The sequence below is a fragment of the Bubalus kerabau genome, chromosome 2, assembly GCF_029407905.1.
Source record: "Bubalus kerabau isolate K-KA32 ecotype Philippines breed swamp buffalo chromosome 2, PCC_UOA_SB_1v2, whole genome shotgun sequence".
Lineage (NCBI taxonomy): Eukaryota > Metazoa > Chordata > Mammalia > Artiodactyla > Bovidae > Bubalus > Bubalus kerabau.
In genome coordinates this window covers 84,711,542-84,737,416 of record NC_073625.1, presented here as the reverse complement: position 1 = coordinate 84,737,416, position 25,875 = coordinate 84,711,542, and the positions used below count along the sequence as shown (strand labels likewise).

Genomic DNA, 25,875 nt, shown 5'->3' with positions numbered 1-25,875 from the left:
TTGTATTTAACAATAAAAAGTTCTTTTTTTTTTTTAACACTCTCATCTAAATTTAATTATGGATTCTGTTAGGAGAGGATTCAGACCACAAGCGGCATGGCTAAGAGAAAGGAGAAAAGGGGAGAGGGGTACCAGAAAAGCCAGCCATAACATGATCTGGAATATCTATATGGAAAAAGCTAAAACTGAAAAAAAAAAAAAAAGACTAAATTTCTTTTATTCAATCTTTTTTTTTCCCTTTTTGCTTGTTTTCTAAGTGGAGGAAAACCAAAGAAGCCTTTAGAAAACTATGGCCATATATTTTGTTTTCATAAATACATAGAAGGTATATTTACATGAATGGTTGGGTGTACTTAGCTTTATATCATGAAAATATACACTAGAATAGAAAATCAAAGATTCTCACAGGAATTAAAACCTCTTATTGGTTCAAGAGAGACCCATGTCACTGATCTGCTCATGTTATTGAGCACTTGAGGATAGAAAAGTTCTCTCTCCAGGAGGTAAGTCCTGATTCTGAATTAAATGAAAGATACCAGTAATCAGAGGATTTCCTTGACAGTGTGAAGGAGCACCTCACAAAGGCATCACCAAGGCCAGTTAGTGGGTTCTTGTCTACCAGGCTGCAACTGTTAAAGCACACAGAAGGCCAATATTACTTAGGTAGATGGAAGACAACTTTGGATGCCACAAGGGCTCACTTGGAAATCTTTTTGTTTCTTTCCTCCCCTGACATGTAACAATCAAATGAAGAAAGAAAGAGAAATCTTGGGATTAAGAACTAAATTCAACATCTAATCAAATCTGAGAAGCCCATTAGATCTCTCTGGCAGGAAGATCCCCTGGAAAAGGGCATGGCAACCCACTCCAGTATTCTTACCTGGAGAATCCCATAGACAGAGGAGCCTGGCAGGCTATGGACCATGGGATCACACATAGTTGGATACAACTGAAGTGACTTAGCATGCATGCATGTAATCAAATCTGAGTATTATTTTATTCCAGCATGAATATTATTATAACTGATTCTGTGGTAGAATTTATGTAAACATTTTTTTTTAATTTAGAGTTTGCTAAACATTTTAAAAATTTCCATTTAGGCAACACATTTTTAAAATAGTTTTAAAAACATGTTTTTAAAACCTGAGATAGTGCAATTCATTTTTTCAGACAAAAACTAGTGCTGAAGATCACATTTTGCTTCAGCTGGTTGATCCACACTAACAGCTTACCTTCTATCTTCACTGACACTATGAGGAGTATCTCAGTCTACGACACGTTTTTTCCTATGGGAGACTGTCCTGTGCATCACAGAACGTTTAGCAACATCCCTGGCCTCCACCCTCTAGATGCCAATTGCACTCCACCTCCCAGCCACGACAAGCAAAAATGTTCCTAGACATTGCCAAATGTCTTCTGAGGAGCAAAATCACCCTGTGGATTGAGAACCACTGCACTAAAGGTTGTCATAAGAAATAAAGAAAGAAAAATTGTAAAACTGTGAGGGATAAATACCTCAGCAATATTTATAACTACTATACCACCATTAGGAAAATTAGAACTCTATCAACCAAACCTGTTAAGTCTACAGAAATAAAAAAAATTTACCAAGAAAAACCTGAATAGGCAAACTAAAAAACTATTCATAAAAGTGAGGTGTTTCTGGCTTTTCATATGCACTGTGCTATATAATTAATCTACTTACCTTTCTTCTCGTAATTTCTGTACACGTTCAGCCCTTTCTCGCTTCTCCTGCTCCTCAAGAGCACGTTGTTCTGCTGTGTCTTTTTGGATGCGTTCATTTAAGGCATCAAAGTCCCTTGCAATGATATGTAGTAGCCAATAAAGGCCCTTTTTAATGGACTTGTCAATTTTCTTTCCATATCCCAAGACTGCTGAACAAGGTTCCTTAAAAATAGAAGTTTATTTGACTTAAAGATTAAAACTAAAAGTTCTCTACAAATATTTATTCATAAACCATTAGTATAATTACTGGAGAATCAAAATCAATAAACTCGTTAAATTAATGATATAAAGCCCCTGCTTCTTTCGCTTATAAAATACATCTCTGCAATGATTGCTACATTAGTATGTACGTATGAGTTGAAACGTTTTATGGATTATGCCTGTAAGCTTTGCGAGTGATTATGACACCAGTAGTTGGCAGTGCTAGATAATTTTAAACAAAATCACCGACTGACAAAACTGAACTTACAGAAGAAAACTACCTATTAAAAATACTATTAATACTACTACTATTTAACACTACATAATAAAAATAGCAGAAAATTTTAATTTCTTACACCAAGGAATGTATGGCACTAAGCATCTTTTAAGATCAATGGCCTAACAATCATTTTCTGAAACCAAGAATAAATGATTAAATCCTCAGTTCATCTTTAAGACTGTAGGATAACTCTAATATCATCTTTCAAAATTCATTATGAACTTTTCCTAAGTATAAACTGTGTATTTATACTTCCACCATTTTACAATATTTATAGAATAACATGTTTGTATAGCTTACATATTTGTCAGCAATGTTGAAACAAAATCAAATCTAAAGTCTTTGAAATGATGGAAGATATTTTAAAGAAGTCAGTAACAACTAAACAGAAAACAAATATCACTGTATCAAGTAATTTCAAATGAACAGTGAGATCATGTATTTCCTGGGTAAAATATTTTAAAAAGAAACACTAATAAATTATTTTGTTAGCTGCCTACCCTCTTATTGCTTATCACCTTTACAAAAACTAAGTTATACCAAATATAATTTATAGGGCAAAAGAAGCCTCAACACTTACTATCTGACACAAGCACTTGTGCTCATTGACCAGCTTTTCCAGAGAAAGACACTCAATCACATCAGCTTCTCCTAGAGCCCCTTCCTTATCCTGTTTATTTGCCAACCTAGAAAGACATAGGTGAAGTGGATTTACAGCAAATATACAATCAGACAGCTGCTTAAAAACATTCTCACCAAGTTCCTACTCCAAAGTTTTAACCCTGCTGATTACAGAACATGCTGGCTTTACAGAACAATGTACTATCTTTTATTCCATCATTTTTCCTTTAAGTTTGTAAACATTTTTTAAGATTTGGCCTGTAAAAGGGAAATCAAGTAAAGAGAAATGTCAAGAAAACAAGCAATAGGTCAACAGGCCAACAACAAAGTACAAACAGAAAAAGAAGTGGACTAGTTTCCACAACACTCAGCCATCAGTTACCCCTTTCACCTTAGAGCCTTATCTTCTTAAAATATGCTGCATCGTGATGCAAAGGCCCTTATCCCAAGTCTTTTTTCTTCTTTAAAATACAAACTGCATCATTTTTCACATATCTAAATATTCATTCAAAGCTTGTATTATTTGAGCTAACCTGTATTTCCACGGTGTGGATGTGTTCACATAAAAGTACAATTTACTGAAGAAATGAGGTCACTTTTATCTAATTTATCTAGCACAGCACTGGACATAGAAAACCTTATACTCAATTAGGAACAAACTGGGGAACAAGTGAAAAAACCAAAACAAGTTCTAAAAAGAGTTAGGAATTACCACAAAATACTGTTTTCCTGGAAGCCTGGCGTGCTGCAGTCCATGGGGTCGCAAAGAGTTGGGCGCAACTGAGCGACTGAACAACAACAACTATTTTCCAATCAGATGGCAGAGGTCAAAAGGTAATAAAACACTGTCTTAGAAATGGTTTGGTAGTATTTCAGGAAAATATATATTATATCATAAGTATGTAGAATAATCAATCTAATGAACCCTATCACCTATCTTTAAAAATTTATACCGTGTTTGCTCATCTATTTATCTTCCATGTTCCCATCAGTCATATCACTTCACCCCAAAATTTAAAAATATTCTAATACCACTGTCACACTTAAGCTCTGAAAAAAATTAATAATCTTCAATATCTTTTTTAAGTGTAATGTCCAAATTCAGATCCAAACCATATATACATTACAATTTATTCTTTTAAGTGTTTCTGAATCAGTATCACCCCCAATGACAACACTGCTTACTCCTGCAACATCACTACCAATATCTCTGAAAAGACTACATAAAAATGGCAGTATCATCAATTTTACTTATAACATCTAACTATAAAAACAAGTCAGGGAGGGTACAGTGGAAGGATGAATGAACTTTCAACATGGAAAAAATGGTATTTTAAAGACCACAATTTGGGCACCTTGACTATTCACTGGTAGTGATTGGTTAACGGGTGTTTATATGTGTTTCTATACCCTCCCTTTCTTCCTCAAAAGTTAGCATACTATATACACTTCTGTGAATCACTATGCTTTTTTCTTCAAACAGTAAATCCTAAAATTACTCTGAAGCAGTATAAAGAAATCATCTTTATTACTATATTCTTTACTAATAAACAAAATGTTCATTATATGCATGTTTCATCATTTACTCAGCCACTAAAGAACTACATGCAGTGTTTATGGGTAGTTCTCAATGTTTTGCTTTTACAAAAAGGGCCGTGAGGAATAAGTGTATGAAGGTATTATTCCTTATTGTGGGAACAGACTTCAGGAAATGGGATTACTAAACCAAAGAATAAATACAAATGATATTTTGATAGATATTATAGCAATGTCTCGCCTCTCATCCTCAAATCATAACACCTTAGGCAGAAAAAAGTGTAAGAAAAGTTAGTCATGCAAGAGAAATTTCATGTCTGATTTTTCCTACAAATATTTCACTCTGTAAAACTTAATTTTGAATTTTTGATATAATAAACAGCATAACAGCGCTGTGCAATTTCAGTCTGTGCATGTGGAAAATTATGAAAGAAACTTAAAAATAGCAGGCATACCAAAAAGAAAAGTAAAATTGCACGTTTAAAGATACTATCTCTTTTCTGGCTGTTGTAGTTCTGAAATTTGGAAATTTTCTGAGTTAAGAAAATAAGATGGAATTCAACTATTTAATTCCCTAAGTGAAAGTTGCTCAGTCATGTCTGACTTTGCAGCCCCATGGATTACACAGACCATGGAATTTTCCAGGGCAGAATACTAGAGTGGGTAGCTGTTCCCTTCTCCAGGGATTCTTCCCAACCTAGGGATTGAACCCAGGTCACCTGCATCGCGGGAGGATTCTTTACCAGCTAAGCCACCAGCAAAGCAAATTCCCTAAAATAAGATGGAATTCAATTATTTTAAAGTAAACTGAACAAAAGCCTTCATCCAAGGTTCTTTTCATTCCTATTTATTCCAAATTCCATCAATTTAGCAAGGTTTCACACCTTTAGAAAACAAAGTAATCTTTGTTTAATTACAAACGCCCTTTTCTGTGAGTAATGTATTTTATATATACTATAGGACAGGAATTTCAGAGTCTGTGCCAAGTTTTCTATAGCAGACAGTTTAACAAGGACTTCCTGTTACCAGCTAGCTCCAGTGAAAACAATCTTCCTTTAATCTAAAGAATAGGCAGCTAACAGGCAGAACCGGATTCTCCAGGTGTGAGGTAAGCAATTTGTTCTCACTTGATACGAACTGCAAAACAACTTAATATCTAACTTAAATTTGACTTCAGTATGTGGCTTTCAATTAAGTTAACTAAATGAAAACCATACCGAGATTAGCCTGTGAACTATAAGACAGAGATGTAAATAATATATGAATAAAATGTTACAGATGGTACTCAAGATTTTCTCTCACAGGCAAGACTCCAACTACGCAGGTGGAAAAGCAACAAAAACAAGCCAAAGGAACAAGACAAAGGTAAACAAACCACTCTTTTCTGTACTTTTATTTATTTATTTTTTTGCAGGGTTAGGAAAGGTTTTATTTATTTTTTTTTTAATTTTATTTTATTTTTAAACTTTACGTAATTGTATTAGTTTTGCCAAATATCAAAATGAATCCGCCACAGTTGTACATGTGTTCCCCATCCTGAACCCTCCTCCCTCCTCCCTCCCCATTCCATGAGACATCCAGAGATTGAAACCTGTGACATTTAAAAACAACTCAACAGATAATTGAAGATATCTGTTTTGTTCAGATTTGGACCAGGCTACAGGCAGCTGATCCGTTCACATATACTATCGATAGGCTGAATGAGATAGGAGTTTAGAGTCCCTAGAAATAGACTGGAGAAGGCAATGGCAACCCACTCCAGTGTTCTTGCCTCGAGAATTCCAGGGACAGGGGAGCTTGGTGGGCTGCCGTTTATGGGGGTCGCACAGAGTCGGACACGACTGAAGCGACTTAGCAGCAGCAGCGGCAGAAATAGACCACTACAAACAAAATCAACTTTTCCTTTTAAGTCCTTTAAAAAATATCTTTCCATTTTGGAAACACTAGAAGGTCAGAACCTATAAAAACAAACCTCAAACTCTTTCCTCTATAAACAGACTATATAAATTATACTGTGCTTGCTTTAGAGAACATTTTTCCACTTAATTCCGAAAAGAAGTTTATACCCAACTTGCCACATATGTAGAATGTTTAAAAATTCAAGAAAATTTTCTATAAGGCCTTAATTTCTTCATTGTTGTTTCCCAGAATCTTTAAAATTAATTTGAGGAAATTAAAAAATAATCGTGTTGTAAAAGGACTACTGTAAAATATTGACATACTCAATTTTTTTTAAGTACTCAATTTTTAGATGTTTCAGTTAGTACTTAAATTATAAAATTTAATATCAATATTATATTTGATGTGATAATTTTAAAAACTTAAGTCACCATCACTTAAATGCAAACTACACAGGTAGTTTCATATTTAAGTTTAGAGGCTTAATCAAAACATGTTTTATTTTTTGATATTTCTTCAAAGTTATTTTAAAATTGTTATGTGAGATTTTAATAGATAATATTTCAAATCAAAATAATATTTGCATTAGTAAATGCTTTAAGGGTAAACGTGAAAGCTGACTATGTAATACCCAGAACATATTACCTCTGTGACAATGCAGTTTTAAATTTAATATAAAAATAATGTTATATGTGTACAGCTTACTTTAGTCAGATATGAGAGAGTTCAAAATTACATGAATCTTAATATTTAAACAAAATAGTCTTATTGTTAAAGAGTTAATTTTACAGTTATTTACACTAAACAAAAAGTAGAATTTAAAAAGCACTCAAAGGTTGCATTACTAAAAAATGTATAATAATTTAAACTGATATAATCAACATAAGTCGCAATATTTTTTTTAGTTTCTTTTCTTCCTGTAAGCAGCCAAACAGGTGAACATTCCAATAATAGCTGCTTTCACCTTGAACTAGGGAAATGCTGCAAGCTGTCTTCATACACAAAAGCAAAAAAACATTCCATTTTATGTTAAATAAACATTTGTTACATTTCTTGAAATGTTTATTCAATGTGAAAAGTTAAAGTGTAGTCACTCAGTTGTGTCCGACTCTTTGAGACCCCGTGGACTGTAGCTAACCAGGCTTCTCCATCCATGGAATTCTTTAGGCAAGAATACGGAGTGGATTGCCATTTCCTTCTCCAATGGATATTCCCAATCCAGGGATCAAACCTGGGTCTTCCGCATTGCAGGCAGATAATAGTAACTATAAAAAGAAATGTCTCACTTTTAAAAACTCTATAAATTATATAAAGTATCGACCCAGGGCATATTTCCTAAAGCATTAGAAAAATTTTATTCATATTTCTGTTCCTAGAAATGTTCCCTATCTGCAATAGGGTGGAGAAACTTTTTAGTCATACAAGTTTGCTTTTGTATTTCAGAGAACAAATAGTCAATTTAATTACTGTATTTATAAATCAGTGTTCTAACTTTCTTTTTGCAAATATTACATTTAAGCTCAAAGATACAATCAGCTATTAACAGTAAAATTCAAAATTGTATAGCAAAGAAGTGCATTAAACATGCTGAAAGATGACATATTTGGATAGAGCTCTTCCGATATTAAAAAAATAAATTTAAGGTAAAGATTGCATAAAATGGTAGTATCGTCAATTTCACTAACCTAAACAATTAAATGATGTCACAACTATGTGCTTAATATTTTATGCCTTCATGAACTTGGTCTCTTCCAACTTTAAATTCTAATACACTTAGATATCTTACTTTGCTTATATTATAATTTATGAAGATAGAAGAAGATCGTAAGATAAATTAGAAATAGTTATACATATAGTTATGAGTATGCAACTACTGGAAAACGCAATTTATCTATAGAATGAAAGGATACCTGAATACCTACATTAAGTTAGTATCTACAGAGATGAATATAAGGATTTAAGGAACATCTGAATTATGTAAACTCTTTAAAGTAATCACCTATGACTTTCAGTGAAGATGCACAGATAAAGAAATTCCTCCTCTTGCTAGAAACCTAGAGAAGTGCTTGATATAATCTTATGGGGAAAAAGAAAAGAAAGACAAATTTCTAAACTACATCATTATATCTGAAATAAGAAAGGGAAATTTCCAAGTGCCAGAAATGAAGAGCAAAAACACCCAGAGCCAAAGTGGAGAGCAGGAGTTAAAGCTAACTCCACTGGTTACTGGGTCAGTGGTAAAGAATCCACCTGTCAGTGCAGAAGACTCTGGCTCGATCCCTGGGTCAGGAAGATCCCCTGGAGAAGAGAATGGCAACCCACTCCAGCATTCTTGCCTGGGACATCCTATGGACAGGGGAGCCTGGTGGGCTACAGTCCATGGGATCACAAGAGTCAGACATGACTTAGTGACTAAACAACAACAACCAACCACTGGCTACTACGGGAAAATACTTTTATCTTAGAAGCTGGGGTTTAGAATGTGCATAATTGGGAACTAAAGTCAAGTTTCCTGTAAAAAGTATTGAACCAGAAAAAAAATAGAACACAGTCTGCATACAGAAAAAGGAAAATCTCTGTTGGTTTGTCCAGGACTACAGCAAGGAGTGATGTATTCGCCCAGGCTACAAAATCACTACAGAAAAATCAGGCCTATACTTATACTACCTGAGCTATAGAAATCCCTAGAGAAAGGTCAGGCCCACACACTCAGTATCTGCAGGTCCTATGTCCATGGATTCAACCAACATCAGATGGACAATATTTAGGAAAAAATCCAGAAGGTTCTCAAAAGCAAAATTTGAAATTTCCATGCACCAGCAACTATTTACATAGCATTAAAAGACTCTGATGCTGGGAGGGATTGGGGGCAGAAGGAGAAGGGGATGACAGAGGATGAGATGGCTGGATGGCATCACTGACTCGATGGACGTGAGTCTGAGTAAACTCCGGGAGTTGGTGATGGACAGGGAGGCCTGGCGTGCTGCGATTCATGGGGTCGCAAAGAGTCGGACACGACTGAGCGACTGAACTGAACTGAACATTTTATTTACAAACATTTATATACCAGTTACATCGTATAGGTATTATAAGTAATCTATAAATGAGCTGAAGTATATTTTTAAAGTAAAAATATACAAGAGGATATATATGTTATATGCAAATATTACATCATTTTATACAAGAGACCTAAGTATCCATGGAGTTTGGCATCTGTGGGCATCATGGAACCAATCCCCCACAATATGCAGGGACAACTGTATACTAACTGGGCTATTATAGTTTGAGTATGTCAAATTCATAGTTGTGACAATCATAAAAATGAGGTAAGAATATATCCATAATGCAAGGCACTTGGGGCATTCCTATGTAATTCCCTACTGAAGATAAACTGCTGATGAAGTTTACTAAATACATTTGTCCATCACCAAGAAAAAAAGTTGGTGACCACAATAAACAAAGGAACTATTTATAAGTAATGGCAACCCACTCCAGTATTCTTTCCTGGAGAATCCTGAGGACAGAGGAGTCTGGTGCGACGCTATCCATAGGGTCGCACAGAGTAGGACATGACTGAAGCGACTTAGCATGTATGCATGCATTGGAAAAGGAAATGGCAACCCACTCCAGTATTCTTGCCTGGAGAATCCCAGGGACAGAGGAGCCTGGTGGGCTGCCATCTATGGGGTCGCACAGAGTCGGACACGACTGAAGTGACTTAGCAGCAACAGCAGCAGCCGAAATAGCCTAACAATGTAAAAGGATCCTGAACATAAACATATTTTAAATGTTCAAAAGAAATAAATGAAGACACACACAAGATGAACACAGTAAAACTTTAGTTGATTTTATATAAATATCATTTACTATAACATGCATGCACTGAAAGGGAATCTGTTTTTCCTTTAATATCAGTAACATATATAGATTTATAGAAAAAGAGATTAAAAATACTTTCTTTTGCTAGTAAATTTACTATGATTAATGAATATGAAATACATATTGATATATTTTTAAGAGTTGTTTAAAGTATCTTTTATTCAAATATGAAGCTGTGGTATTCCTTCAGGAAACTATTCTTCCAAAAACACAGAAACCCAGGATAAGATCACCTTTAGAAGGGTCAGAGTCAAATATCTTCATTTCCAAAATCAGTGACAGTAAAATTTACCTCCTCAAAAGCACTTTGCAAAAGTATACTGTGCTACTATATTTGAAATACCCTATTTCTTTTTTTTTTAAAAATAAGTTAAACTATGATGCTTCAAAAAGAGGCTTTTGATGGCACGATGGCACTGTTCATTCATCGATTCATTGATAGCTAAAACAAAAAATAAAATAACCTAACTTGCCATAAGTATATTAGAGTTTATTTCGGGATTTTTTTCAAGCCATGCAATCAAAGAGAAAATTATACACACTGCAGTTCTTCACAACTGTGAAATTAAAAAAAAATTTTAGGCTACTTAGCACATGAATAAAAAAATTAAAATCTGTTTTGGTTTGATACCCACTGCCCTTATTTCTCATCTAAGCCTCAAATACTCTTTTCTTTTCCCCATATTATGAGGAACAGCAGTCAATTAAAAAAATAGTGCAACAAACATCATACCTGCTATGTACAATGTAGTTATAAAAATCATAGTAAGTTATATGTATGTATGTACATACATGTATGTATGAATAGGATACATAAGTCTGTGTACATAAATAGGAATGCAATACACCTCACTTCCTGTCTTATCTCATACTATGACTATGAGGTACAGCAGAAGAAAATATAAGAATGCCAATTTCTTCATGGTGCCAAGACTAGAATTCAAAAATTTTTAGTAGATTTCCCATGACACAGGTATATGAGATCAGAACAAATTATTTTTCTTTTTCTAAATTATAAAGTACTTAATTTGAAAAATTCTAATATGCAAAATCCTAACTAATACAAATGCTAACATAATTATTTTAGATCTAATATGCTACACTACTTCCTGCAATAACTTTTTTCTTTTAAACACAGCATTTATATTAAAAACATAATACAATATCTGATACAATTCAACTTCACTTATAACATGTTTCATTTAGGATAATCTATTTCTATTTACTATGAAATAAAGAAAAATAACAGATATACAATCAAGGGAGGAAGGGAGGAAGGGAAGGCGGGAAGAAGAAAGAAAAGAGCTTATGACTGTTTCAAAAGCAACATGACATCCTAAACACTTTGGGAAGGAATTAATTTTCAGCATCAATATGGTAATACCAGAGGAAGCATATAGATAAGTAAGTGATAAACCCTAAAGCAAAGAACAGTATGGAACTATTCAAGATAATTCACTAAACTAACCAACTTTAGTGAATTACTTCCCTCTATACTGGAAAGATTAGTCTTTATCAGACACATATAATAAATCATGTGTGATAACTCTGCTTCCTCAAAGTTATTACATGATAAAAATTTCTACAATCGCTTACCAATAGTTTTTAGTTCTTTTTAAAAATCTTCACTAGCATAATCATCAAACATTTATAAAATACTGAATATAAAAGAGCATATAGACGATGATAGCTTTATATAACATATACATTCTAGGAAATTTATATTAAACATCTTATAATGTAAAAAAGCACTGGCCTAGCAGCCAGAAAGTTTGCATTATTATACCAGTACTACTAACAAGCTCTGGTTAAGACATTTAATTTCTCTGATTTTCAATTTCCCCATAAGAAAAATCAATTAGTCAACTCTAAGGATTAGTTAGATATTGATTAGTTAACTCTAAGGGTTCATTTTGGAAATTCCAATATTCAATAGATGTGGAAAAAACCAGGTCATCACCTCTCCTCCAGAGAACAGGTAAGGACCACACATCACTACCATCCTCCTTCAGTTGGTTGAGGAGTTGCAAAGCAAAGTAACATGCTTTGTTTCATTTCAGGGCTACATCATGTTAATGTCTATGAGAACTCTCCAGTACTTCCAACTGCCCTACCAACCTACCACATTCAGAAAGGTGGAGCTTAGGTCTCTGAAAGACCAAGATGGGAATGAGAGCCCCTGCTTACCCAACATGGACATGAAACATGAATGAGAAATACATCTTTGTGGTTGTAATACACCAAGATTTGGTGACTGGATATTACTGTGACATAATTATGCAAATCTTGACTGATAAAATGGGACCACAAGAAAGTTCTCATAAACTGAATTATTTAAAACTCACAAGAAGTTCCAACCTAAATTAGTTTATAAAGCTAAAAATCTTTACAATTTATCTTTTAAAACCGAATTTTTATATTAAGAATTATATTAGGTTAACCACAATTAATCGTAATTCTAAATAACTATGAAGTTATATGTATAAATTAATTTCAAACATGGATCTCCTGCACTGCAGGAAGATTCTTTACCCCCAAAACCACCAGAGAATCCCAAAAAGAGTCTAAAAGATGTGAAAAATACAAAAAATGATAACGTCAAACTTTCTGCACATTTAATTGGCTGCTCTAGTAATGAAATCTTTCTCAATTAAAATCAGTTTGTTTTTACTTTAATAAAGGACTTAAAAAATAGTATGCTCACATACTATTAAATAAATTTCCTCTATTTAGTTTATTTCCTACTTGTAAAGGCAAAGGCCAGTAAATACATTCCTAGAAGACATGCTTAACACTATGGACAGATAACTGTTTTATATTGATCTACTTTCCTAACACCCAAGTCTGCAATCTATATTGCCACCTTCTCATCGTCTCCCTTAACTAATCTTTTCACAAATTTTCCAGGCTTAATGTTATAGCTTCTTATTTTTTTCCCACAGATCTTAGTAAGCCACTAGATTTGGTTAGCTCTATTTCTAAAGTAGAGAAATTATTCCTAGCAAGTAAGGTAGAATACAGACAATGGAAAGGTGGAGAGACAGGGAGAATAAAATCCTTTCCCTACATAGAAGTGTCTTATTTGCATAAATTACACAGACTGAAACTTTTTAAACTTTTAATATAGCAAATCAGTGGCAAAATAAAAGACCTAAAGCTATTTGAATTAAATATTTAGATAATTTAAAATAAATAGCAGAAAATTATAAGTGCATTTCAGGAAACAAAACTTGCTGTTAAATATTTCCAACCAATACTTCAAATGCTCAGCAATTCCGGTACACAGAAATGTCTCTGAGTAAACTGTTAATATATATAAAAGACTTATTCCATCAAGAACAGATTTCAATGTCTTATCCCTTGTGATCTGCCTTCTTTCTCAACCACTTCATTTAAATAGCTGCCTCTTCTGAAAACTTACCTGAGCCGATCTCTATAGAGCATCTGACACCATTGAAAAAGGCTTTATATTATAGCAAAGAAGGAGTCATTCACACTAGACTGCCTGAATTTGAATCCCGACTCTACAAGCTGACATCTCAGTTAAGTTCCCTAAGATGGGGTCCTAATGTTATTATCTGTAAAACAGAGACTATGGTAATACTTAATTCAGAGTTCTTAAACATGCAACACACTTAGAACAGTGCCTGTCAAATATTAAGAACTCAAGAAAACACAAGGTATAAAGAGCTCAGTATGAGAACTTGAATAAACATAAGACTTGCCAAGGTGCTAGAAATACAGAATGAATAAACATCCTTGCCCTCATGAAGCTTATATTTAGGGGATAGAACAGCCAATAAAGCAAGATAAATAAGTAAAATATAGTGAAAAGTGCTAGGAAGAAAACTAAAGCTGGGGATGCTGGTTGCAGTTCCTGATAGGGTGCCCAAGGACAGCCTTACTGAGAGTGGTGTTATTTCAGTAAGATTTCAGATAGTAAGTGCTAAAGCCCTAAGGCAGGATCCTGCCAGGTTTGTGTTAGGAATGACAAGGAGAGCAGTATGGCTGAAGCAGAGGAAGTGAAGAGTTGTGGAGGCAGGGTCAGAGAGGCAAAAAGAGAGGTGGAGAAGTCATATAGGACCTTGTGGTGGTGGTTGGGTCACCAAGCCCTGTCTGACTCTTGTGACTCCATGGACTGTAGCCCGGCCTCTGTCCATGAGAATTCCCAGGCAAGAATACTGGAGTGGGCTGCTGCTGCTGCTGCTAAGTCGCTTCAGTCATCTCCGACTCTATGTGACCCCATAGACAGCAGCCCACCAGGCTCCCCCATCCCTGGGATTCTCCAGGCAAGAACACTGGAGTGGGTTGCCATTTCCTTCTCCAATGCATGAAAGTGAAGAGTGAAAGTAAAGTCCATTTCCTTTTCCAGGGGATCTTCCTGACCCAGGGATCAAACCTGGATATCCTACATTGCAGGCAGACTCTTTACAGACTGAGGGAAAGAGACCTAAGCGAAGCCTTACAGGACCTTGTAGGTTCTGGCTTTTCCTCTGAGAGATCATGTTATAGGAGGACTTTAGACATAGGAATGATGTGATCTGACTTACATGTTAACTCTGATGTCTATATTAAGAAAAGACCAAAGGGGCAAAGGAGAAGGGGATACAAAGGAAGAAACAAAGAGGCAATTGCAATAATCCAGGTGAGAAAGGATGGTGGTGACTTGAGCCAGGGAGGTAGTTCACCAAAGAGATTGGCAAGATTCACTATTAGTTTAAATATAAGGTGTGGGGGGATGCCGGGGCAGGGAGGGAGGACACAAAACAGAATATTCAGAATTACTCCAAATTTTTTGGTCAAGTGACCTGGATGAAGACTGCAAGAAGAGACCAGAAGAGATGCCACTTACTGAACTGGAGCAGCAGTTTGGGAGTTGGGAGGAAGATCAGACATTGTCTTTAGACACAGACATTCAAATGGAGCTGTTGAGTTGACAGATGTTATGAGAGCAGTCTATACATGAGATATAATTTTGAGTCATCAGCTAACAGACAGTATTTAATGCTGTGAGGCTTGAAAACAATGGTGGATAAAAAGAGAACTGCATGTGGAAGCATTCCAGTATTCAGAGGTGGGAAGACAAGGAGAAATCAGAGAGGAGAAAAAGACGAAGGAAGAGCCAAAGAGGCAAGAGGAAAGTCAGGAGAAACACTTGAAAGCATTTCAAGACGTAATGGTGGTTACATGCTGCTGAAACGTTAAAATCACCAATAAGTCCTATTGCTTCCACCTCCAAAATATATCCCAAATGGTTCCCATTTACTCCATCTAGTTTCATCATCCAGATCTCTCCTGGAGGTCATCAGACAACTATTTTCTATACAGTGATGTAATTCCAGTTGAGCAATTCAAATCCTAAAAGATGATGCTGTGAAAGTGCTGCACTCAATATGCCAGCAAATTTGGAAAACTCAGCAGTGGCCACAGGACTAGAAAAGGTCAGTTTTCATTCCAATCTCAAAGAAAGGCAATGCCAAAGAATACTCAAACTACCGCACAACTGCACTCATCTCAAATGCTAGCAAACTAATGCTCAAAATTCTCCAAGCCAGGCTTTAGCAATACGTGAACTGTGAACTTCCAGATGTTCAAGCTGCTTTTAGAAAAGGCAGAGGAACCAGAGATTAAATTGCCAATAACCACTGGATCAGAAAAAAAGCAAGAGAGTTCCAGAAAAACATTTATTTCTGCTTTATTGACTACGCCAAAGCCTTTGACTGTGTGGATCACAATAAGCTGTGGAAAATTCTGAAAGAGATGGGAATACCAGACCACCTGACCTGCCTCTGTCAGAAATGGACAGGGAACAACAGACTGGCTCCAAATAGGAAAAGGAGTACGTCAAGGCTGTATATTGTCACCCTGCTTACTTAACTTATATGCAGAGTACATCATGAGAAATGCTGGGCTGGATGAAGCACAAGCTGGAATCAAGATTGCCGGGAGACATATCATTCACCTCAGATATGCAGATGACACCACCCTTATGGCACAAAGTGAAGAAGAACTAAAGGGCCTCTTGATAAAAGTAAAAGAGGAAGAGTGAAAAAGTTGGCTTAAAACTCAAAATTCAGAAAACTAAGATCATGGAATTGGGTCCCATCACTTCATGGCAAATAGATGGGAAAACAGTGGAAACAGTGTCAGACTTTATTTTTGTGGGCTCCAAAATCACTGCAGATGGTGACTGCAGCCATGAAATTAAAAGACAGTTACTCCTTGGAAGGAAAGTTATAACCAACCTAGACAGCATATTAAAAAGCAGAGACATTACTTCGCCAACAAAGGTCTGTCTAGTCAAGGCTATGGTTTTTCCAGTAGTCACGTATACATGTGAGAGTTGGACTGTGAAGAAAGCTGAGCACTGAAGAATTGGTGCTTTTGAACTGTGGTGTTGGACAAGACTCTTGACAGTCCCTTGGACATCAAGGAGATCCGACCAGTACATCCTAAAGGAGATCATTCCTGGGTGTTCATTGGAAAGACTGATGCTGAAGCTGAAACTCCAGTACTTTGGCCACCTAATGCAAAGAACTGATTCATCTGAAAAGACCCTGAGACTGGGAAAGATTGAAGGCGAGAGAAGGGGATGACAGAGGATGAGATGGTTGAATGGCATCACCAACTCAATGAACATGAGTTTGGGTAAACTCTGGGAGTTGGTGATGGACAGGGAGGCCTGGCGTGCTGCAGTCCATGGGGTCGCAAGGAGTCGGACACGACTGAGCAACTGAACTGAACTGAATATAGTGATCTATTAAAAACATAAACCTCAGGTCAATATCCTATTTCTCTTTTAATTGTCATCCCCTGTATCTAAAATAAAATCTAAACTCCTTACTTTGACCCACAAGGCCATTTGTCATCTGATCCTTGCCTACCGTCCTGATTTCACTCCTTCGGTGTTACTGCTCATATTAATTTCTACCTCTCTCTAAAGCTCTAAAGTAGCTACATCGTGTCCGACTGTTTGCAACCCCATGGTCTGTAACCCACAAGGTTCTTTTGTCCACAGGACTTTCCAGGCAAGAATACTGGAGTGGGTTGCCATGCCCTCCTCCAGGGGATCTACCCAGGCATCAAACCCAAGTCTCTTAAGTCTCCTGCATCAGTAGGCAGGTTCTTTATCACTAGTGCCACCTGTGAAGCCTGATTTCTATTTACACAGGCATTAATTTTGTCCTTAAAACACAGCAGTCCAATTCACTGCTCTGGCACCACGTGTCTAATTCTCAGGATACACTTCCTTGGCTCTTCATCTTCTTGATATTTAGGTCTTACAGTTCAAATAGCTCTTTAGAGAGGCCTTGCCTAATTGATCTATCAAGATCTAAAGTTATCTCATTTATCTGTTTAATTGTATATTGTCCACCCCCTTTCAGAGAGTAATTACTCAAGGACAGGTATTATTGAATATACAATGCAGCATTTAAAACTTTGCATAAAGTAAGCTTCAAAAATTATCTGACAGAATGTCAATTTCTTAAAAGCAAAGGAATATTAGTTTAACTTTTTATGTAATAAAGGTATCATTTCTACAATATACTTGATTGAATCATCATTCAATAATATCTTGAACATCTCTAGAGATGGCAAGGTTTTTATGTCATGAATCAGTTCATTCCATGTTCAGAGAGCTCTACTTATGTGAAAAGCCTTCTTTATATTAAATCAAACCTCACTGCATGTAATTTCCACCTGCTGCTTTTTGGAGTTATGCCAAGTAAAGCCTAATAAAGTCTAATCCCTCTTATATATACAGACCTACACATTTTAGAAAACAGTTGCAGATATTCCCTACACCTTCTTTTTTTCAGAATAAATATCTCTTTGTCTTTCAACAACTCTCCATATAGTACAGCCTTCCAATGTCATCCTTCCCATGACAGTTCAAAAAAACACCCCATTTATGAATTTTCATCTCATACTTTAGTCCCTTTCCTATCTGCTTTAACTAGCACAGAATCAGTGAAACAAATATCTTTCTTAGTCAGTCTAAACATAACACTATCACTCATGAAAGCACAATAATTATTCTGATACTTTTGATTAAAAGCTCAAAATTAACTAAATCTCTAGTGATTTTCATAGGCCCTGCTATGAACTCAAGGGTATTCCATTTTATAGATGTAAAGGTGTTTTCTAAACAACTAGGTGAAACATTTTACACCTATTCAATTAAATATATTTTTTTATTTCAGTATAGTGTTCTATGATATTTTAATTTTCAAATCCCAATTCTGTACTTCAACATACTAAAGAGCTCTCTAAATTTTGCACCATCAAAATTTTGAAAAGAATGCCTTCTATGACATCCAAATAACTGATAAAAACTATTTGCATAAATGTATCAAACACTGAGTTGATAGTATAACAGCATAATACTAGAGACCTTTTCTCCTTGTTGATACTGATATCACATGTGGTTCAATGAGCTACTTGTAACTCCCTAATGACTTCTTATCCACAAAAATATCATGAAAGGTATTCTGAATGCCTTTCTAAAGTCAAGATTACCTACGGAAATAAAGTATTTTATTAACAAGGGATTTCCTTTTATTCACTTCATTCACATATGCATATTATTATACATGTATATGCATATCACCATATATAACTATGTACACCAACTGATTCCCTGAATAACTACCAACACAGGATATAGTAAATGTCAATATCATCAGTGTCTCTCAAATAAGATTTTTGTATATCCTATAAAAAATACCACTTATTATGAATTTATGTAAACAAAGCTATGTCAAATAATGTGTTAGTCAATTCCAGAAGACTGAGAAATTTTAAGACAAATTCAACATTATCTATATTGCTTAAGGCTTTCATATGGAATCTCCCGTCACTATACTGGTTTTAGTTGAATTACACATATGGGCTTCCCTGGTGGCTCAGCCAGTAAGAATCCACCTGCAATGAGGGAGACCTGGGTTCAATCACTGGGTCAGGAAGATCCCCTGGAGGAGGAAATGGCACTCCAGTATTCCTGCTTGGAGAATCCCCATGGACAGAGGAGCCTGATGGGCTACAGTCCATGGGGTAGCAAAGAGTCGGACATGACTGAGTGACTAAGCACAGCATGGCAAAATGAGAATGTTTTTAACATTACATAGACCAAATTAACTGGGAATCATATCTTCAGTAATAAGGACACATTCAGAGTGACCTTTAAGTCCTAAAAAGATCTGGTCAAATCATCCCTTCTAAGATAAATCTTCCTAAATCAAGAAAAAAACTATTCTGTGGCAGTATCATGATATTGAAGAACTTACTTTGGGGCAATTATTTCTCTATCACTGCTTATTCAGCTACTTTACACAACTGAATAGGACTCACAGAAGCCCTGAATTACGCAAAGTAATTTATTAAGACATTTTACATTACTTTTCCTAGTTGAGTAATCTTTATGAGAAAATTCTTATCAATTTTTCTTATTTTTAACCATCTTCTCAGAAAACCATGAGGATTTTTCCCGTGAGATAGATGTAGCTATGTGAAACCAACTCCTACTGGGGGAAAACACCAATTTTTCCTTTGTTCAACACAATCATTTTTGCTTTTAGGAGAAAAAAGAAGATGAAAGACCGACTTCAAGAACTGAGGCAACGAACAAAGGAAACTGAGCTCTCTAAAGACAAGGATGTGTCGACTACAGAAGCAGAGGAACAAGGGGTGTTTCTGCAGCAAGCTGTTATTTATGAAAGAGAGCCTGTAGCTGAGAGACACCTACATGAGATACAGAAACTACAGGAGAGTATTAACAATTTGACAGATAATGTTCAAAAATTTGGGCAGCAACAGAAAAGTCTGGTGGCTTCAATGAGAAGGTTTAGTCTACTTAAGAAAGAGTCTAGCATTGCAAAAGAGATAAAAATCCAAGCAGAACACATTAACAGAGGTTTGGATGATTTAGTAAAAGAAGTTAAAAAGTCAGAGGATGAAAGTGGTCCCTCATCGGTGGTCACAAGGATACTTAAATTTCAGCACGCTGCAATGTTCCGCCATTTTCAGCAAACTATGTTTACATACAATGACACAATAGCAGCAAAACAAGAGAAGTGCAGGACATTTATTTTCCGTCAGCTTGAAGTTGCAGGAAAAGAACTACCTGAAGAAGAAGTAAATGATATGCTTCATCAAGGAAAATGGGAAGTTTTTAATGAAAGCTTACTCACAGAAATCAGTATCACTAAAGCACAACTCTCAGAGATAGAGCAGAGACACAAAGAACTGGTTAATCTGGAAAACCAAATAAAGGATTTAAGGGATCTTTTCATTCAGATATCTCTTTTGGTAGAGGAACAGGGAGAAAGTGTCAACAGTATTGAAATGATAGTGAATGGCACAAAAGAATATATTAACACTACTAAAGAAAAATTTGGACTAGCTGTAAAATACAAAAAAAGAAATCCTTGCAAGATATTGTGTTGTTGGTGTTGTCCATGCTGTGGCTCAAAATAAAGAAGCTATTTTAGAAATTTTTCCAGTTTAGAATGAAGGATGTCCTATAATTTACTCTCTCATATCACTCTTCTTCATTTCATAGAGCCACTCATAAACTTTGATCACTATTAAGTTATAATTTTCCCCTTTCATTCTTACCTACTAGAATGACAGAAATTTCTCAAGCTAGAAACATAAAACAAGTCTTTGATTATTAAACTAAATATAGTATATTAGCTTCAAACTCATGGGTTAACTATTAAAAATGAGATGAATCATCTTAAGTTTCTAGACAGATAACAAGCTCTATCACGTATTTTTTGTAACTTTCAATGCCTAAACAAAATAAATGTCAATAAATGAAAACTACTTAATCCTTCAGGTTCATTTAAGAGCATTTTGGTAGTTAAGAATTGTATAAAACAAGACTTCAAGGAGTGCTATATTGAAGCAAAATCAAACTGGAAGCTGTATAAAACCTTTTATGTTCAGATAGGTCAGTTAACTCAGTGGTCAACAAATCCTAGGAAAACGCAACTATTAATATGTACTCAATGAAGAGCCTAGTTGGTAACTAGGAGCTGATTCTAGCTTAAGGCCTAAAAATCTAAGTGAAGGCACTGTTTTCCTGCACTTGGATCCATTCAGGACACTGTATTACAGATTAAGAAAATTGGCAAATAAAGTAAAAAATAAAGGTAACTGTATTATTCTTGGAAGTTTCTCAATCACTTTATTGTGAAGCCAGGCAGTAGACTAGGGACTAGGGATACACTCTGAACTAATGTGGGGATAGAGTTTTGGAACTAACATTCTAGTAGGGAAGGGATATAATACAAATATTAGAAAATGTTAAGCTCTTGGCAGAGATTTAAAATAAGGATGATAAAATAGACACTGTCAGAGCGGCTTCTTTTGACTGGGTGGTCAATATAGGCCTCTCTAAAAGGTAATGAAGATCTATGTGGTGAAGACAAGGGAAACATTTACTCTAGGCATGTGAAACAGTACAAAGACCCTGAGAAGACTATAACTCACTCCATTCAAAGAAGAATGAGCAATACAGCTGTATCAGTGGGGAAAGAGCAGTGAGGTAAGAGATGAGGTTAAGAAAGGTCAGCAGGGGTTAGATGTAAAGCTCTGGAAGTCAGAAGTTTCCAGCAAGTGTAATGAGTGCAAAGCCCTCATGATGTTTCTGGCCTGGGAATAATGTTATGTAATTTATGTTCAAGAAAAATCATCCTATCTACTGTAGGAGAATGGGTTAGAATGGAATTTAGGGCAGGTGAATAGAGGACTAGCACATACATATAGAAAACAATTATAAGGCTAATGCAATAGTCCCAGTTAAGAGATGATGGAGGTTTGGGCTAGGATGGGAGGGCAGGTGATGGTGGAATCAGCAATACTAATACTCAAGACTGATAAACAACATACTTCCTATGTCCCAGCATTGTTCTAATAATTTTACAATTTTACCAATAAGAACACTGAAGCACAGCAAGGTTAAGTAACCTAACTTGGGCCACAGAAACTGTACAGAGACCTGGGATTTGAACCTAAGCAATATGATTCCAGGAAACAGTTCTTAATTACTATATACCATGTTGCAGTGATGGGGAAAAAATTAGACTAAAATGTGATAAATTTAAAAGCTATAATCCAATCTGATTGGATTATAATACCATTTATAATCAGAAAAGACAGAGATGAAGGTTTCAAAACTATGGGTGAGGAAGAAATCAAGAAATTCTATCTTGGCCAAGAAAGTCTGAAATGACCATAAAATGTCTTAAGTGAAGGTTTCTAAGATACCAGTTACATCAGGAAGAACTTTTGGGAGATGTCAAAGCTATAGATTTGGGTCATCTGAGTAAGTAAAATAAGGTCTGTAAAGTATCTAGATGCAAAAAACTGGAAGCCCAGAAAAGAGCCTGAAGTATTCTACAATTTATATGTAAAGGAGAAAGGGAGTTTATGAAGGAGACTAAGAAGAGACCATCAAAGAAGTAGGAGGAAAACCAAGAAAAGGATGCTATAATGCAAAAGTATTTAAAGAAAAACAAAGTTATAGTACATGTACTTCTGCTCAATGTTATATGGCAGCCTGGATGGAGGTGAGTTTGGGAGAGAATAGTTGTAGTGTTAATTGCTCGTTTGTGTCTGACTCTTTGAGACCCTATAGACTATAGCCAACCAGGCTCCCCTGTCCATGGAGATTTTCCAGGCAAAAATACTGGAGTGGGTAGCCATGCCCTCCTCCAGGGGATCTTCCTGACCCAGGATCAAACCCCGGTCTCCTGCATTGCAGGCAGATTCTTTACCATCTGAGCCACCAGGCAAACCCTGGGGGAGAATGGATACATGTGTATGTATGGCTGAGTCCCTTGCTGTTCACCTGAATCTATCACAACATTGTTAATCAGCTATACCCCGATACAAAATAAAGAGTTTTAATTTAAAAAAAAAGGAAAAACAAAGTTGAGGAAATAAAAAGCTTAAAAAAAAACCCAAAGTTGAGGAAATAGTCAATTTTAAGTAAAATAAGAATAGCAAAGTAACAATGGACTTGGCAACATAAGAGATAATTTGTTGACTCCAACAAGACCAGTTTCAAGGAACTGTAGGGAAGGAAGCACAAATGGAGTATGCTGACGAAAGAATGTGATATAAAAATGTACAGATTCACTACAGGCAATTCTTTCCAGAATTTTGAATAGAATCCTATAAAAATGAGAAAACAGGTAGGCAGAGATGTAGAGTCAAAAAATTCCATAATACACCACAAAACACCAGAGCACATTCTGCTGATGGAAATGGTCCAGGGAGAGAAACTCAGTATAAAAAAGGGAAGGAATAACATACAATAGTAGAAAGGGGTGGGATCTAGAGTAAGAATGGAGAAGCTAACCTTAGACAGGAGTAGCAACACATCTTCCATGTTACAGGAGGGAAGGTAAGGTTAGGAATAAAAGCAGATAACTGAGCAAATTTTGTTGTGGGAAAAATGAGACAATTCTTATATGATAGTTTTTATGTCCTTAGAAAACCACGGGGCAAAATTATAAACTAAAAGCCTGATGGGATTAAGGAAGAAGAGAAATATCAATATGTATGTGTGTGTATATGTATCTCCTAACACTATAAAATAATTTTAATTTATAAAATATAAAGAAATTGAAGAGTTTTATACATTGCTAGTTACCATAATTACCAGTGGAGAAGACAATGGCAACCTACTCCAGTATTCTGGCCTGGAAAATCCCATGGACGGAGGAGCCTGGTGGGCTGCAGTCCATGAGGTTGTGAAGAGTCGGACACGACTGAGCGACTTCACTTTCACTTTTCACTTTCATGCACTGGAGAAGGAAATGGCAATCCACTCCAGTGTTCTTGCCTGGAGAATCCCAGGGACAGCGGGAGCCTGGTGGGCTGCTGTCTATGGGGTTGCACAGAGTCAGACACGACTGAAGTGACTTAGCAGGAGCAGCATAAGCAGAAACAAAAATGTTTCCTATAGATCAGCTTCAAATGTTTCAGTTCAGTTCAGTCGTGTCCGACTCACTGTGACACCATGGATTGCAACACGACAGGCTTCTGTGTCCATCACCAACTCCTGGAGCCTACTCAAACTCGTGTCCATTGAGTCGATGATGCCATCCAACCATCTCATCCTCTGTCATCCCCTTCTCCTCCTGCCTTCAATCTTTCCCAACATCAGGGTCTTTTCAAATGAGTCAGCTCTTCGCATCAGGTAGCCAAAGTATTGAAGTTTCAGCTTCAACATCAGTCCTTCCAATGAACACCCAGGACTAATCTCCTTTAGGATGGACTGGTTGGATCTCCTTGCAGTCCAAGGGACTCTCAAGAGTCTTCTCCAACACCACAGTTCAAAAGCATCAATTCTTCAGCACTCAGCTTTCTTTATAGTCCAACTCTGACATCCATACATGACTACTGGAAAAACCATAGCCTTGACTAGAAGGAACTTTGTTGACAAAATAATGTCTCTGCTTTTTAATATGCTATCTAAGTTGGTCATAACTTTTCTTCTAAGGAGTAAGCATCTTTTAATTTCAAATGTTGAAGGAACATATATAAAAGATAAATTTAGGGCTTCCCTGCTGGCTCAGATGGTTAAAAAAAAAAAAAGATAAATTTAATGATAAACTCCCCAGCTAATCAGGTGGTGAGACATATTTCTTCTGTCCCTTCTAAAGCTGTGTTATATCCTTTTATGTAGTGCCTTACTGACACTTGTTTATAATTGGTCCTAAATTGTTTATCATGAAAACTAAGAAAATCAAGTACTATTTATTATTCACTAGCATAATTATATACAGATGGTTTCAGAAAATAGCAATTTTCTATAGTAATATTTATATTTGAACATACTCCTTTTAATACAAGACAACCACAGAAAGATTCATAGGACAGCGATATAGCACATATATCACAGGCTTCAGCAATATGTGAACCGTGAGCTTCCAGATGTTCAAGTTGGATTTAGAAAAGGCAGAGGAACCAGGGATCAAATTGCCAACATCCTCTGGATCATCGAAAAAGCAAGAATGTTCCAGAAAAACATCTATTTCTGCTTTAATGATTATGCCAAAGCCTTTGACTGTGTGGATCACAATAAACTGTGGGAAATTCTGAAAGAGATGGGAAATACCAGACCACCTGACCTGCCTCTTGAGAAACCTGTATGCAGGTCAGGAAGCAACAGTTAGAACTGGACCTGGAACAAAAGACTGGTTCCAAATAGGAAAAGGAGTACGTCAAGGCTGTATATTGTCACCCTGCTTATTTAACTTATATGCAGAGTATATCATGAGAAACACTAGGCTGGAGGAAGCACAAGCTGGAATCAAGACTGCCAGGAGAAATATCAATAACCTCAGATATGCAGATGACACCACCCTTATGGAAGAAAGTGAAGAAGAACTAAAAAGCCTCTTGATGAAAGTGCAAGTGGAGAGGGAAAAAGTTGTATTAAACCTCAACATTCAGAAAACGAAGATCATGGCATCTGGTCCCATCACTTCATGGGAAATAGATGGGGAAACAGTGGAAACAGTGGCTGACTTTATTTTGGGGGGCTTCAAAATCACTGCAAATAGTGACTGCAGCCATGAAATTAAAAGATGCTTGCTTCTTGGAAGGAAAGTTATGACCAACCTAGACAGCATATTTTAAAGCAGAGACATTACTTTGCCAACAAAGGTCCATAAAGTCAAGACTATGGCTTTTCC

The 25,875-nt window shown here is 36.0% G+C and overlaps 2 protein-coding genes across 9 annotated transcripts in view; one reads left to right on the top strand and one right to left on the bottom strand.

Annotated features, from left to right (window-relative positions):
• ARL13B (ADP ribosylation factor like GTPase 13B) overlaps positions 1–25,875 on the bottom strand; it is an 82,630-nt gene that overhangs the window by 16,997 nt on the left and 39,758 nt on the right. For all 6 annotated transcript variants that reach the window (XM_055567863.1, XM_055567862.1, XM_055567859.1 and 3 more), the window contains 2 exons: positions 2,808–2,913; positions 1,706–1,908 (listed from right to left, as the gene is read on the bottom strand). In XM_055567863.1, the coding sequence (XP_055423838.1) occupies positions 1,706–1,908; positions 2,808–2,913 (309 nt within the window). The remainder of the gene's footprint in view (positions 1–1,705; positions 1,909–2,807; positions 2,914–25,875) is intronic.
• On the top strand, positions 5,013–20,842 carry STX19 (syntaxin 19). 3 transcript variants are annotated; one of them, XR_008710302.1, is made up of 3 exons: positions 5,013–5,492; positions 5,689–5,749; positions 12,223–12,507. XR_008710302.1 is itself a non-coding variant. In XM_055567866.1 (3 exons), the coding sequence occupies exon 3, from the start codon at positions 19,754–19,756 to the stop codon at positions 20,636–20,638; it is 885 nt and encodes a 294-aa protein (XP_055423841.1). In that variant the 5' UTR covers positions 5,013–5,492; positions 5,689–5,749; positions 19,741–19,753; the 3' UTR covers positions 20,639–20,842. The 3 variants fall into 3 exon arrangements, 2 of the variants coding, with proteins under 2 accessions (XP_055423841.1, XP_055423842.1); XM_055567866.1 differs by lacking the exon at positions 12,223–12,507 and adding an exon at positions 19,741–20,842; XM_055567867.1 differs by lacking the exons at positions 5,013–5,492; positions 12,223–12,507 and adding an exon at positions 19,741–20,842 and having other exon boundaries at positions 5,635–5,749.

What these genes read in the sequence shown, in the direction of transcription:
- STX19 (XM_055567866.1), top strand. Translation starts at nt 19,754, where the DNA reads ATGAAAGACCGACTTCAAGAACTGAGGCAACGAACAAAGGAAACTGAG.